The sequence below is a fragment of the Ctenopharyngodon idella genome, chromosome 18, assembly GCF_019924925.1.
Source record: "Ctenopharyngodon idella isolate HZGC_01 chromosome 18, HZGC01, whole genome shotgun sequence".
Taxonomy (NCBI): Eukaryota; Metazoa; Chordata; class Actinopteri; order Cypriniformes; family Xenocyprididae; genus Ctenopharyngodon; species Ctenopharyngodon idella.
This window is the reverse complement of record NC_067237.1, coordinates 425001-442178: the sequence shown is the minus strand read 5'-3', so window position 1 is coordinate 442178 and position 17178 is coordinate 425001. Positions and strand designations below refer to the sequence as shown.

Here is a 17178-nt window from a genome sequence, read left to right as displayed (position 1 = left end):
TCCTCTTTCTGTTTTCTTTAGTTACTTTCAAAACTTCCTGCTCTTCTGACCGACTCTATTAATTTTGTGCGTCTGCAGACTGCGGAGAGAGAGAGAGATCTGGACTACATTCGGCTCTACCTGCTCTGATTAATGACCTGGATCCATTTCTTCGCTGCTGTTTTAATGCCACTGCATCATCTGCACCTCCAACCTTTAGAAACTCTTCCTCGTCAAATCCCTAATGGATATTTTATCTCTTTAATTAAAGACTGAATGCTTGAATTGGCAGTTCTGTCAGGTCCACAATTCCCTGTGTGTTTAACATACACTCTTTAAAATAAAGCTTCTTTATTGGCATCGATGGAAGAACCTTTAACATCCATGGAATCGTTCCATCGCACTAAAGGTGCTTTAGATCATTGAATGTTCTTCACACTAAGAAGAAAAAGGTTCTTTTAAGAACTGATCACTATAAGGTTCTTTGGGGAACCAAAAATGTTTTAATGGCATCTCCAGCTCTAGATTGGATCCAGCCTTTGCAATGATTTCAGATGATGCCAAATTTGGATCAAATATTGCCCATATAATCATTATGAGCACATTTTGCAAATAGCTTCAAAAACAACAACAAAATATATAGCTGTGAGCAGCAATTATTGGGGTTCAAGTGCTTTAAGGCCTTTAAGCACATGCGTAAAAATGTACATGTATTACGTTTTATTTAGCAAGCATGTAATCACTTAGATCATAGATAGAAAAGACCATTTACATCAAATACAGGCAATTTACCATAGGAAATATATAGTTTTTAGAGTTTTTTTAACAGTTGAGCCAAAAACCCAGGACTAGTTCGCCAAAGTTGGTTTTTGAAATAATCTCCAATATTTAACGAACGATTCGATGGACAGCGGCGGTCCGAGAGGCAAAGTTGCTCAGAATAAGGAGTTCTACCATGTGGTACGAATGTTGTGGGCGTGTGTGAAAAATTGCATGATATACACAATCCTTTACGCACATGAAAAACGCGAAGGCACCCCCCAGTGGCTGATTTCTTTCAGATTTCTCACAGGCCTCTAGGGCCATGAGTCAAACAGGCCCAGCGAGTTTTGTTCCGATTGGCCTCCGTTAACCTTGTATGATAGCTGCTTGAAATTCATTGGCTGATGGCGGACATGTTTTTTGAGATACGTCAATGTCCTCATAATCAATCATGACATCTCGGATGAAGACACTGCATGTAAATTTTCAAGTCAATCGGACTAATGGTGAAGTTGTTATAGCCATTTTCATGTTTTCTTCATGTTATAGCGCCACCAAGTGGCCAGTCGCCGAGTCCTTTGTCACGCGACCACAGAATGAGCTCTTACATAGGTGTGCTGAGTTTGGTGAAAATATCTCATTTCATTCACGAGTTATAGTCATTTTAGTCAACGTGGCTCCACCCACTTCAAACGATTTGGCGCCCCTTAGAGGCCGTGAATCAAAATTTCAACTTTTTTTGGATTATTGACAATCAGACTCCAGAGAATCTCGCTGCACTGTTTTTTTTTTTTTTTTTTTTTTTTTTTTTTTTTTTTTCCAATCGGGCCAAAAACCTAGAACTAGTTCGCAAAAGTAGTTTTTTCAAAAAATCCAAAATACCCGAAAATTTTGCCAGTTTTCACCTATTACACCTAACGGTTCAGGAGTTATGAGCCATTTCATACTTTTGACTGCTGTAGCGCCGATCGGGGCGAGTCTTGCTGACGGTGTAGGCGGTGTGATTACTACCAGCCCTCAAAGTTTCAAGTCACTACGACTGACGGTTTGGTCGGGGAAAATGTCACTTTTAGGGGAGAATGCTGATTTAACAATTAATGAAAATTTAACAATTACAATAGGGTTTCAGCACTACAGGCTTGAGCCCGGGAAAAAAAACCTTTATGAATCTTTATTTTTCAGAATGACAGTGCACAGACCTACAGGATCACATTGTTTATTATTAGATGCTGTTGCAGAAGGGCAGGATAAAGAGAGTTTGTATTATTTTTCATGTTTTATTTCTCAGGGTGAATTTATTCTCAAAACTCCATTTTTGTATTGAGACAAACTGTAAAGTCTTTGTTGTGACAACTAGCCCCACTCTGCCTTATATAAGATAACAATAGCCTTATCATTCTTTTCATGTGCATTATCTTTGTCAAAACTGTTGCAATTCAATAGGAATAGAGGAGAAAACAACCTTGGATCTTGGCACACATCTGGGAGTTAAATGGACTCAAGGCTAATATGATTCTGACCTCTTCCTTTTCTCACGAGTCTGAATCCCTTCCTGTCTGCAGCAAACCACTGACATCACTCTTACAAGATTCACAAACAAGTACGAGCTGATATTTTTCACACATAATTATCCCATATTACCAACAGGGAACATTCTAGAAAGGTTCTGAACAAACGTTCCTCCAGTAACGTTGATTTAATGTTATCTGGTCTTTAATACTGTTCTCAAAACAGCAGCACAAAAACATTATTTATACATCGTTCACGAAATAGATTTCTGAGTTGGACGTTTTTTAAATGTTGCTACTTGTTTCAGAACGTTCAGAGAACATTCAAAAGTAACATTCCCATAATGTTTGAAGATGACAAAATGGAACATTCCCTTAACGTTCACATAACCAAGAAACATTTTTAAAAACACTAGACGTTTTGAATGTTCAGAGAACATTTTCATAACTTAATATGAGAATTAGCAGAACGTTCTTAGAACATATTCTCATTAGCTGGGATGCTGCACTCAGTAATAAATTGATCTTGATTCAATGGAAAAGCAGAAATGGATGTTAATTGTTCCAGCGGTGTTTGATTTGATGTCATGACGGGCAGAATGAAGGGCAGTGAACCTCCTCATGTGTTCAGTCAGCAGGGGAAGATGATACGGCTGGACTGAATATCTGTCTTAAATTAGACTCTATGACTTTGTGTTGGAGTTATCCATGCCACTGTGTAACTGTACACTCACCCTGAATAGAACTCACAGAAAGTGTGTGTGCTCTGCTGCCGTCATGTACAAACAAACACACACACAGAGACAGTTTTGGGGACTTTCCTTTGACTTCTATCATATTTATTCTGTGCTAATGATATTTTCTACCCCAATCCTAAACCTAACCCTCATTTATATCATAAAGACAAGCTTTGAATGTTTATTATCCCAGATGCAGGTGATTTATGGTTTATTTTCCTTACATTCACATTGCTCCTGAACTGCAGCTGAAGCGCGAGCGTCTGAAGACACACCCTGCATGACTGAGATAGCATTCCTTTACAACACTGAGCACTTGTTTTCCTCTTTCTGCTGTTTCTCAGTAAGTGTGATATGCAGAAATGCAAATCGTGTTGTTTTTTCAATCTCAATGTGGAAGGAGAAAAACAGTGACGTCACAGATTATCAACGTTCTCCAGAAATGCTCTGCTGTGACTGGAAAACATGTGACCAAACTATAGTAGTAAACATTTGAAGTGGATCAAAAAAGTTAATCAAATTTGTCCTAAGAACTAAGTTGTCCTAAGAAGAAGGTTTTGATCCACTTCAAATGTTGACTACTGTAGTTGGTATTTGTTTCAGTTTCGCTTATAATTTTTTAAAATCTATATGTTGTGTTCTCACTCAAGGGTCCTTAAAAGTTTTTTTGCAGCTGTATTTTTGCAGTGTATAGTCCATCTTTCAGAGCGTTTTTGAATGCTCTGTTAAGACGCAGGACATACGAATGTGGAAAACAGTTTTACTGATCAGAAAGGAAAACAGTTTGTTTCTCATAACAACACTCATTATAGAGCCGGCGATTGAATGGAGCTCGTCTGAGTGCTGCACTAATGCTCTCAGACTAAATCTGCGGCTGCTTCACTTCACAAGCTCTAATTCCATCACTATCGACGTCTCCATTATCACCGTATGAGAGGAAGATCAGGAAACACTCAGCTTTTGTGACACTAATTAGAGCCTAATGTCTTGTGTTTGTGAAGCTTTTAGTTTCGTCAAAGCCTTCACTCGTCACTCCACTTCACTAATGAGGGAGCGAGAGCTCCAGGACATCAGAAGTACTGTGTCTGCTTACTTGATTAATCATATTTAATTAATTAACTTAATTTATAATATCAAATTATATATATTTTTACATTTGTGTACTATACTATTATATATTAGAGATAAATAATATTTGAATTATTTAATTAAATAACAATATTTTATATATTTGAGATAACGCCACACACCGTTCAGTGCTCATGTACCCGCCGAGAACAGCTTTTCCTCGGCCAGTTCTTCTGGAATTTTCCGCTGGCTCTGATGTCTGTAGTGGTTACATTATAACATGATATATCATTCGTTTTGGGTTGATCTAATGGACAATCTTTGGTTTCATGAATCTATTACTTGTTCCAGAACAAATAGTTTTGGCTGACTTTATATTTTTATAATACTTTAATGCTGTGTCTGACTAATGCTGACGACGGCCCCAGGGCACGGCTGCCAACTTGTGGATAAATTACTGCAAAAACAATTAAATGCGCGTACGAAAGTACTAAAATTACAAAAATCCGGCGGTGTGCGTACTCTTCTGATGACGAAATTCGTGTCGTGCACTGTACGCTGACCCTCGTGCACACGTAAAAAGTGAAGTGTACTTTGGGCTTTAGGCTAACTGTTAAACTGTAGAAGCCAAACACTACTAGATATTCTGAAGTTCATGTTCATTTTTTAATTCAAGTTCCACTAAAACTGTTGTGATCTTAATTAGGGCTCAAGCCCTGAAAGAGCGAAGGCCCTATTGTTTTCCTTTTTTTATCGACCTTTCGGGCACTTTTGGGTCCCTTAACATGCTCAAAAACTCTTGAAACTTTGCACACATGTAGGAATCGTCGGCTATCAGAGCCGGGCACAAGTTGTCATGGGGGGCTCAGTGGTGCACCCTTTTATATGGTTGTATTTTGGGGGCTCTGTAGCGCACCCCTTTTCACCTACAGTAACCACACTTCGTACAGTTATAGATCTCATCGGGCCAAACAACTTTCGCAAGTCATACGCCAGCCCAACAGTTTTGGAAGTTGACTATTTAGGGTTGTTTGAAAAACACATGCTCTGGAATTTGATATACTCCTCCTAGGGGATCTAATCACCTCCAAACTCGGTCAGCATGAAGTCAAGACACTGAGGATGCTAAATTGTGAGCGGATTTTTGATATCTTGAATGGTTTTGCTGTAGCTGAAACGAATTTATGAAGTGGAAACAGGAAGTGTTATAACGTCTGCATACATTAACTGATTTTGATGAAACTTCAGCTGTGTGTTCGTTGTAGGAGCCTGATCACATGGAAGTGACTATTGTGAGTCAAAGTAATAGCAATTCTTTATGGGGTTTTTTGAGGCACTTAGCATGCTTCAAATTGCATGAAACTCAACACACGTCAAAGTTGTCGGCTAGTAGACATGGGCAAAGCCTTAGAAATGGGAGGGGAGGAGGGGCTCTATGGCGCCACTTTCTGTCTAAAGTTGGGGGTTAGTTTTACCTACAGTCATCAAACTCGGTACATATATTGTTCTCATCGAGCTGGACAACTTTCTAATTTACAGTCATTAGCTCCGACCAACAGGAAGTAAGCTTTGAATGTGGATTTTTTTAACCAAGCTCTCAATTTTTAACTACTGCTGCAAAGGCCGTCATACAAACTTTTTCAACATGAAGTCAAGACATTGAGGATGCTAAATTGCGGACGGATATTGGATATTTCAAACGGTTTGGCCGTGGCGAGGCAACGTATTTATGGTGAAAAAAGGGAAACAGGAAGTGTGTTATACCTTCTGCAAACACTGACTGATTTTGATGAAACTTCAGCTGTGTTTGTTGTAGGAGGTTGATTGCATGGATGTGACTATCGTGAGTCAAAGTCATGTCACCTTCAAAATGCTTTGAAATCGCCCTCTTATTTTTACCACATTTTTACCACACGGACGTGGCAATTGTGAGTCAAAGTCATAGCGCCACCAACTGGCAACAAGAAGTGTGTCACTTTCAAAATGCATTGAAATCACCCTCTTATTCGCTTCAAACTTTGTCAGAATAATGTCAAGACATGGCAGATGTAGACCTGTGAAAGGATTCTTGATATCTTAAATACTGTTGCCATGGCAACAAGTCAAACTTTTATAATATTCTTGGGTGTTTTTGAGGCTTCAAATTGCATGAAACTCGACACACGTCAAAGTTGTCGGCTAGTAGACATGGGCAAAGCCTTAGAAATTGGCGGGGAGGAGGGGCTCTATAGCGCCACCTTTTGACAAAAGTTGGGGGTTAGTCTTACCTACAGTCATCAAACTCGGTACATATATTGTTCTCACTTTCTAATTTACAGTCATTAGCTCCAACCAACAGGAAGTCAGATATTTTGGTTTGAATGTGGATTTTTGAATAATCAGGCTCTGAGTTTTTAAGTACTCCTCACAGGAGATTCATGCATTTGCCACCAAACTCAGTCAACATGAAACAAAGACACTGAAGATGGTAAATTGCAAACGGTTATAGAATATCTTGAACAGTGTTGCCATGGCGAGGGATTAAAATAATGGGGGAAAAGGGATACAGGAAGTGTCTCATATCGTGTAAAATCATTGTTTGATTTAAATTCAATTAAGATTGTATGTTGCCCGCCATACACAGGTATCCTTAAGCCACCGTGGTGGTGGTGGCGCCGGGGCTTGGGCCCGTCATCGCTGCTTGCAGCTATATTGTGACTTGTAGCCTAAAGAAAAAACTATTACATTAGAAAACTGCAAAAGAGTTGCAAATGATAGTGCTTTCAGACATTTAGCCTGTATTCGCCAGCTCGAGTCTAACACATCAGTTGGTATTAAGTGATTTAACCATCACAACAGTCGCTTCCTCCTCTCCATTTCCTTCACCGCAGCTCCTGCTCTATCACACACACTTTCAATGATAATGGCCTTGACCGCAGTCCATCTCTCTGACCACAGCTTTGCATGTATTATTAATGCCTGTGAAATGTCAGCCATGAAAGCGTTTATTGTGGGCAGAGTGAAAGGCTTCTTCTCTCTGTTCAGATGTTCAGCGGATCTCCACAATCATGTCGCTGTGAGGAGCGGCCAGTTCAAACCCAGCAGGACAGATCCAGACTGACCCGAGAACTGCTGCGCGAATAAAGCGCCTCTTTTGTGCTGCTTCTGTCGGGACTGCATTAACTGCGGCTTCCCCCTGTTATTATAGAAGTGAGAAGTCATCGCATTCACCAATTAATGCAATTACAAAATCAAACAAATGAATTGGACAGAGTGTGCAAGTTTTAATTCTGCTGAACTAAAGCATGTATTTTGCATGCAACTTTCAGTAGACACTCATCACACACACACACACACACACACACACACACACACAGAGAGACACGTGTTGCTTCAACATCTGAAAGATGAGTTTTACTCAGTGTAAGTGTGGTGAAACAGCTCATGAAGAGACACTGAAATATGGTTCAAACACAGAGATCACAGTAAATGAATCAGTCTGTTTCCTCTCAGTGCCCATATTTCACATCCAGAGCTCATTTGTTTTAATGCTGCCCTCTAGTGGTGTGACGCTGGTCATACACTGGTGGTGTTTATAATATTTAGCTCTACTATTTGTCATCTTTTGGCATAATGGTATTTTGACAGGAGCCATCACTGAGCTGTGTGTATAACACTGCTGTCAGTCAATGCAATCACTTCATAAAACACTCAGTTCATCTGGAAAAGTCCTTGATCAATTCTCTGCTCCACCACTAGGTGGATCTACTGCTCCAGCAATCAAAGACATGACATGCTCAAATTATTCACTGTGGAAATATTGTCTTACATCCATTTTCACATTTTTAATCTCTGAAGGAGTCTTTTAGTTTGACAGACAGAATTCACAAGAGTTCTTCTAACGTAGTCTGTGACACAGAGTCCCAGTCTTATGTGAATTTATTCTTTTCTTCTTCTTTTTCATCAATAGTTAATTAAATTTGAACTAATGCAGTTAATTCCCTGTTCCTTTCTAAGGTAAACTATAATGACATCACTCTACAGTATCACTGAGCGTCAGTATTAGGAAACGGCCTGATGGGATACATTTTACATCTTTTTATCAGAACATATTCATTGATGTATTTGTGATAGTTGGATATTTTTCCCTCTAATGAAATTCCTCATCTATCGAAATATTAAATGAAAGTTTAATTTGCTGAAACATTTGTTGAGTTTCCTTTAAAAAACATGAATTTTAGATCATGCTTGAAGGGTTTCTTTACTGAGTCTCACAACATATTGTGACTTTCATTAAAATAAAGATGTTTAATGCTGTTATTGTACACTAGTAGAGAATATCCTGAAGCACTTGCGAGAAAATACCCTGAATTTTCCTATCGGAGCCCAGAGAATGATTCAGAACCAGGCAGGAAATCTATAGCGGCTCACAGCAGCAATACACACAATCAATGAGTCCGGCTGAGCCAGCAGTTTCATTTACATTCAGAGTCACTGTACGGCTGCTTAACCTCGTGACCGTCATCATGTGATTCACTGATTCACTGAGTCACTGATGCTGCATCGATCCACAGCAACACAACACACACACACACACACACACACTCTCTCTCTCTCTCTCTCTCTCTCTCTCTCTCTCTCACACACACAAAATATTTGTATTATTTATTATTAATTATTAATTAATTATTGTAGTATCATTATAATTATTTAACAATAAAAAAAACATTTTTATTATTTATTTTTATAATTCCTACAGAAAAGAAATGCTATAATTCAAACAAATAACTAAATAAATATTATTATCATTATAATTATATAATAAAAGTAAAATATTATTATTATTTATTTTTACATTCCCTACAGAAAATACATTATAATTCAAACATACGTAACATTTTCATCATTATAATGATATAAAAAAACATATTATTATTTATTTTTACAATCTCTACAGAAAACACATGATACATTTAAAAATATATAAATAAATAATATTCTTATTATGATGACATAACAAATTAAAAACAAATGTTACATATGATGTTATTTATTTTTACAATCCCAACAGAAATGGAATGATAAATTTACAGTTTTTTACAATCGCTAGGACACATTTCTCAATACTTGGGTCACTCTTCATCATGATCACAGCATCCGTCTCTGTGGGATAAACTCGGGATCATTTATCACTGCTTTGGCACAAAATGCATTCAATGACGACATCTTTAAAACTACATTGAGTTTTGGCGTTTGTTGTGTCGAAGTGAGAAAAAAATTAGTGTAACTGCAGGCCAACTTGCACATGCTTACATACTGTTTCCAAAACTTTTAAACTTAAGTTCAAAACAATAACATAATAAAAAACTGAATAAGACAGAAATATGCTACATTTCTACAGTAATATTATAATGAAATATATTCTGAATCTAAAAAATCAAATACTATTAAAGCAATTAGATGAAACTAAACACAAGCCTTCAATTTCATTATCATCTATTCAAAAGGGAAAACTTCAGAATGATTTTGTTCTGTAATGTAAACATGAATCATGTAACATAAACTGCAGTGAATTATAAGCAGTAGAGAGTGTTATTCTTATTTTGTTATAAAAATTTACAAAAGAAAACATTGTATAATGCTGCCTGTTTTTAGATCTGTGTTCTGAGTGACAAAGTTAGTTTGTTGGTTGAAAACCTTTAGTGTTCTGGAAGAGTGAGTTGATCTGAGGCATGAATGAAGTGTTTTGGTAGATTTAGTGCTGTTGAATGTGAAATGAGCAGCTGTGCTGAGATGAAAGCTGGTCAGAACTGTGTGGAGACCTAAGTGACCTAAGTATTGAGAAATGTGTTCTCGCGAATGTAAAAAACCGTAAACAAATAAACACATATTTCTCATCATTATAATGATTTAAAGAATAAGCAGAAATAATGTTTATTCAGCAGCTCTGTGTGTCTCAATGGCAGCGTCTCCTGAATGAGAGTGATTAAGAGCTCTGTGAAGGTGTGACGAGCTCGTTACTGAAGACCATCTGAAGCTCAATCCACAATCACTGGAACAACAGACGCTGTGTGTGACGACGCTTCAAAGAGATCCAGCTGATAAACTCTGAATCCCCGGCGTAATCGCGTTTCTGTCTGCTGTCTGAGTCCCTGAACCCAACAGAGCCCATTCAGTGAGTGAGTACTGTGAGATATTGATGACATGATCATACGGTCAGTCATGTAAGCACACAGATCGGTGTTTGATTCAGTGGTGTTTATGGTTCTGACCGCCGGCCAGTCGAGAGTAGGATGATAATTAATACGGTCTGACCATCTGATTGATTTCAAACGCCTGATCCGATCTCTGACGCTCTGATGTTTGTCAACGGTTCATCTCTTCATATGACGACCAGAGAAACTGATTTTAAAGGATTAGTTCATTTCAGAATTCAAATTTCCTGATAATTTACTCACCTCCATGTCATCCAAGATGTTCATGTCTTTCTTTCTTCAGCTGAAAAGAAATGAAGGTTTTTGAGGAAAACATTCCAGGATTTTTCTCCATATAGTGGACTTCACTGGGGTTCAACGGGTTGAAGGTCCAAATGTCAGTTTCAGTGCAGCTTCAAAGAGCTCTACATGATCCCAGACGAGGAATAAGAGTCTTATCTAGAGAAACCATCGGACATTTTCTATAAAAAATAAAAATTATATACTTTTTAACCACAAATGCTCGTCTTGCACTGCTCAGTGATGCTCCACGCATTACGTAATCATGTTGGAAAGATCACGCGTGACGTAGGTGGAAGTACCGATCCAGTGTTTACAAAGTGAACGTGCAAAGACTAAATCAAACGCCCTTTACAAAAAAAGGTAAAACAACGATGTCGGACAATATTGAAGTTGGAGGAGAAAAGTACCCCTACCGCGGTACTTCCACCTACGTCACGCGTGACCTTTCCAACATGATTACGTAATGTGTGGAGCATCACAGAGCAGTGCAAGACGAGCATTTGTGGTTAAAAAGTATATAATTTAATTTTTTATAGAAAATGTCCGATGGTTTCTCTAGATAAGACTCTTATTCCTCGTCTGGGATCATGTAGAGCTCTTTGAAGCTGCACTGAAACTGACATTTTGACCTTCAACCCGTTGAACCCCAGTGAAGTCCACTATATGGAGAAAAATCCTGGAATGTTTTCCTTTCTTTTCAACTGAAGAAAGAAAGACATGAACATCTTGGATGACATGGAGGTGAGTAAATTATCAGGAAATTTGAATTCTGAAATGAACTAATCCTTTAAAGTGTTTTCATGTAAACAGTCTGATGTGCTAAAGTGTGTTTCTGCAAACATTCATCCGTATGTCCAAACATCTGATGGACGGGAAACTGAACGTTTGTCATCATTTACTAATGTCTCTCCAAACCTGTCAGACTTTCTGTGTTCAGCAGAACAACAACAGATATTCTGAAGATCTGACTTTATCTGACAAAACAACACTGAGGCATTTCTCAAAAGATCTTCTTTTGTGTTCGACAGAAGAACGAATCTCAAGCAGGTTTGAACAACAAGAAGGTTCTGTCCCAGTTTCTTGTAATGACGACTGCAGCCGGATAAGGAAACTGCGGGACGTTCTGTCACTCATCTAACAGGTCAGGCCACATCATTCCTGCATGATAAAGGTGACACACCTCAGAGAGCAGCATCACCTTTGCTCTGTTCTTCACACACAGGAAATGAGTCAGTCTTCTTCAACTGCTGCTATTTATAGTCTGAATCACATCAGCACTGACAGCTGCAGTGTTTGGGAATCATCTTAGCGTCACTTTAAGGGAATATCCGAGCACAGTGTGGATATTCCAAGTACAGTGTGCTGATGTGAACATGTTGAAACAACCCTGTCCGGTCTTTGGAAACGCTGTTCTGTTCTTATACTGTGGAAACTTTATGTTTGTTAAGCAATTTTGCTCCTTAGTCAGAGTTTCTTCTATCATCTGTTTAGTTTCACTTCAGTCATAATCCTGATGGAGTCAGGAGTTTCCTTAAAAAAGAACTACGCCGAACTTAGTTTGATGTTTTGAGACTTTCAACACAGTTACACACACTGATGCGAACGACAAATATGTTTTAAGAACACTAACTTCTGTTACGATATTACTTCTGAATGTACTCTGAATATTAAAAACATTCAGTTTTTTAAAAACATTTTTTCTTGATTATGTGAAACATCATCATTCTTCAAACATTATGGGAACGTTACTTTTGAATGTTCTCTGAACGTTCTGAAACAAGGAGTAACATTTAAAAAAACGTTAGATGAATGTCCAACTAAAACGTTTCAGAAACGTTCCATGAACAATGTATAAATAACGTTTTGAGAACATTATTAAAGACCAGATAACTTTCTATTGACGTTACTGGAAGAACGTTTGATCGTAACTTTGAGAGAACCTTGCCACAACGTTCTGAGAACAAAGTGTAAAAGTCTTTTCAAGGAACGTTTATCTCAGATCTTGTTTTACTCATTAATCCAAAACTGCCTGAGTTGAATGAAAGTGATGTCATGAAGTGCTTTATGAAGATTTCCTGTAGGATATGAACACACACACACACACACACACACACACACACACGTCTCAGGCCAACAGGTGATGTTTGTATGAGTGCAGCATAACTCTCATTATCTCAGATTTATTAACGAGCGACTCTGGCTCTGCTGAACTGTTTCGAAACACTGCGCAGGAATTATATAACATGAGTTTACGATAAATCTGACATAGTTTCTCCTCTGGCCGGAGTCGAGCGTGACTCACTCGGTTGCAACACATTTTACCACCTAGGCGTGGTACAGACAACAACAACACTTTTACAGGCACAGTTAATTAAAATTCTGTCTGTTTACTTTGAATTACTGAATTCTTTCACAGAACATTAAATGAGTCACACAAAAAGAGGCAGTGGAATGAATTGATGTCAAGCCTAAAAAGGGTTAAAGTTCATGCAAAATCACTGTGAAGTGTCATGAATGTAGTCTCAGAAGTCATACGATAACTGAATTATTTTTTGAAGTTTATGCATCAACCATTCTTCAACATATGAATTAATTGAGTCATGTGACAATAACACTGAATAATGACTGTTGCTTTACTGCTGAAACAGGATTTGCTTCATAACTGATACATTTTGCAACATTATCCTGTTTATTAACGTGAAGCTGCTTTGAAACAATCTGTATCCTCAAAAATCGTTTTTGTCGTAATTTTGACATTTCATCATAATTTCGACTTTTCATACCATAATTACAATGACTGTCATAATTACAACTTTCCATTTAATAATTTCAACTTTTTATCTCTAATTAATTATGTATGTCATAATTTGACTTTCTATGTCTTAATTACAACTTTATATTTAATAATTTCGACTTTTCATATCATAATTATAATGTACTTTGTCATAATTTAGACTTTCTACATCATAAATACAACTTTCTATTTAATAATTTCAACTTTTTTTATCTCATAATTAATTATGTATGTCATAATTTGGACTTTTTAATGTGATAATTGACTTTTTAAGTCATAATTTTGACTTTCATATCATAATTACAACTTTCTATTTAATAATTTTAACTTTTTATCTCTAATTAATTGTCATAAATTGACTTTCTGTCTTAATTACAACTTTATATTTAATAATTTCAACTTTTCATATCATAATTATAATGTACTATGTCATAATTTAGACTTTCTACATCATAAATACAACTTTCTATTTAATAATTTCAACTTTTTTATCTCATAATTAATTATGTATGTCATAATTTGGACTTTTTAATGTGATAATTGAATTTTTAAGTCGTAATTTTGACTTTCATGTCATAATTACAACTTTCTATTTAATAATTTTGACTTTTTATCTCATATTTAAGTGTATATATAATAATATGGACTTTTTATGTCATAATTATAATTTTTTTAAGGACTCATTGTACTTTCATCTCATAAATATGACTTCGTATGTCATAATTTCGAATTATTATTTACGAAAGCATGATTTTTTTTTCTAATGTGGCGGAAATGGAAATTCCATACTACACAAATAAATGTGAGTTAACCACAGAGTTGCGTGACTGCGCCTTTAAGAAACGCGACGTTGGTGACGTGAGCTCGTGACGCGCTGTGCACTGTGGGCAGGAAGAGTGCGCGCGTGTGAGCTGTAGAGAGAGGCGCATTGATCGCTCGCGGAGCACAGACACGGAACAAGCTCCAGCACGATGCGCTTCTAATGCGGAATCAAGCCCATTCTCACCGCAGAACACGCATCGAGCAGCAGCAGCAGCGGCCGCGCCCGAACCCGGAGAACGGGCTGGATTCAGGCGGATTGAACACAGCAGGGCGGCTCAAAGCGGGTGCACGCGGCGCGTTTTAGAAGAGCGAGAGAGCGCGCGCACGCCCGCACGCACGCGCGAGAGAGAGACACTGCCCGTGCTTTAGGAGCCATGAGAGAATACAAAGTGGTCGTGTTGGGATCCGGCGGCGTGGGAAAATCGGCTTTGACCGTGCAGTTCGTCACCGGGTCCTTCATCGAGAAGTACGACCCGACGATAGAGGACTTCTACCGCAAGGAGATCGAGGTGGACTCGTCGCCGTCGGTGCTGGAGATCCTGGACACGGCGGGCACCGAGCAGTTCGCCTCCATGCGCGATCTGTACATCAAGAACGGCCAGGGCTTCATCCTCGTTTACAGTCTGGTCAACCAGCAGAGCTTCCAGGACATCAAGCCCATGAGGGACCAGATCATCCGCGTCAAGCGCTACGAGAGAGTGCCGATGATCCTGGTGGGGAATAAGGTGGATCTGGAGGGCGAGCGGGAAGTCTCTTCCGGGGAAGGCAAAGCCCTGGCGGACGAGTGGAACTGCCCGTTCATGGAAACTTCAGCCAAAAATAAAGGCTCGGTGGACGAACTGTTCGCGGAGATCGTCAGACAAATGAACTACGCCTCGGCGCCGAACGGAGACGACCAGTGCTGCTCGTCCTGCGTGATTCTTTAAAAACGAGCGCGATTAGTAGTTGCTCTTTCTCGTTTGTTGCCATGGTGAGTGAGCCGCGCGTCAATAACGGCGGAGAACGAGCGAGCGAGCGAGCGAAGTTCGCTCGAGGACAAACACACGACACACATACATTCTGCTGTAGTATGGAAGGCCATCGCCGCCATAAAAGAACAAAAACATACTTGTGAGGTAAAAGTCGAAATTATGACCTAAAAAGTCAATATTATGACACGCAAAAGTCAAAATTATGGCATAAAAGTAGGAATTCTGACAGAAGTCATTCACAAAGTCAAAATTTAAAATTTAATTTTTTTAATCTTGTCAATTTCGATTTTTTTGTCTCCATTATTTTTTACTTTTTTTCATCTCAAATACGACTTTCTATCTCATTTCGATTTAAGATTTACCAAAGTACTTATGAGTCGAAATTCTGACTTAAAAGTCATTATCATGACGCAGAAAAGTCCAAATTATGACATAAAAGGAGTTCTGACAGAAGTCATAATCTCATGATTTCAATTTTTTTTAATCTTAATGTCAATTTTGATTTTTTTTTATCTCATTTATATGACAGTATGTCATAATTATAAGATAAGTAATGTATGTCAATTTCTGCTTTTGATCTCATAATTTCATTTTTTTAATCTTAATATGTCAGTTTCGACGTATGTTAATCTCCGTTATATGCCTTAGTATGTCATAATTATGAGGGTGTGACTTTTCAATTTTGACTATCTTATACTTTCTTTTTTTTTAACTCAATTGTTTTTTTTCCTCTGAATTATGACTTGGTATGTTAATTTCAACTTTTTAATCGCAATTATATGTCAATTTTGAAAAAAGTCATGACATGTTCATTTCAACTTTTCTCATAATTTTTACTTTTTATCTCAAAAATGACGTCAATTTCTGCTTTTTTGTCACATTTAAATTTTTTTTTTAATCTTAATATGTTTTTTTGTTTCAATTATGACAGTATATCAATTTCAACTTTTTATCTCAAATGCGACTTTTATCTCATCATTTCAACTTACGATTTACCAAAGTATTTTTTTCTTTTATGGTGAAATGGACTTCCATATAGTTCAGGAGACAGTTCAGGCAAAAAGGGAAGTTCTGTCATCGTTCGCTCACCATATGACTGACCGTCTTCACCAAAGAGACGTCAGCGATCGACAGCCGCGGTCACCGCTCACTTTATCGTGTCTTTTTGCAGACGGTTGAAGTGAACGGTGACTCGGACTGTCCGTGTTCCACAGGAGAAAGTCAGTCATACGGGTTTTTGATGACAGAGTTGTCAGTTTTGTCTGAACCGTCCCTTCAGTGGTCATCAGTATTCCTATAAGTGTCCTACCATGTCTTGCACACGACAAAAGATTATTGAAACCAGTGTTTACATGACGGAATACTTGAATGTTCTGGAATTATATATATATATAAATATAGACAAACCAACGCATTAGGCACTTGAGGGGTTTTGTGTTCAGGTGCCTGTCTGTGTGGTGTATGTCTTTTGCAACACAGACAAGCGCTAGTAATTCATCAGTTTTTTTGTTTTTATTCTATTTTGGAGGTGTCGCAGGATTTCTGTACTGTTGAGCTACGCGTCTCCTCATGAGGAGGAGGAGGAGGAGGAGAGCCTGGGAATAGTGGATCACTCTTCAGGAATTCTGCGAAGATGTCATTGATGTCAACACAAGTGTCTTGCACTCACAACTGGAACTTAAACCCCAAAAACGTGGAAAACTGAGACACACAGGAGGAGTTTGTAATGGCTATGTTTGACGCACCGGGCTGGACGGAGCGTGTGGACTTGGAAACCCTTGTTGTGAATCGTTCAAAGTATTGCTTTTTAGTCTGTCGGCGGGCGACGCCGCTCTTCAAACCACTTTCACGTGCCACTTCCCCCCTCCTCCTCGAGCACACGAGGACTTTACTGTTTTGACGCGAGGAGCTTTACGTCATCGCGTCGAGTGCCTTCCAAAAAGAGTTTAGTGCCAACCTGCAAGGAGTCTCAATCCACACAGTACTTAACAGTTACGCTTGCTGATCGTTTCGGGGCTGAACAACGTTTGAAAGGCCTGTTGTCAACGGAATGTTGTTTTG

General features: G+C 38.3%; 1 protein-coding gene across 2 annotated transcripts in view; it reads left to right on the top strand.

Annotated features, from left to right (window-relative positions):
* Positions 1-14160: 14160 nt before the first annotated feature.
* The window catches only part of rap2b (RAP2B, member of RAS oncogene family), a 3269-nt gene continuing 251 nt past the window's right edge, over positions 14161-17178 (top strand). Inside the window, exons 1-2 of one of the 2 annotated variants that reach the window (XR_007926150.1) lie at positions 14161-15261; positions 16646-17178. The exon at positions 16646-17178 is cut by the window's right edge and continues 251 nt beyond it. Coding sequence is in view for 1 of the 2 variants with exons in the window: in XM_051870035.1 (XP_051725995.1) it covers positions 14521-15072 (552 nt within the window). In the remaining variant the exon portion in view is untranslated. The remainder of the gene's footprint in view (positions 15262-16645) is intronic. The other variant, XM_051870035.1, reaches the window with a different exon arrangement.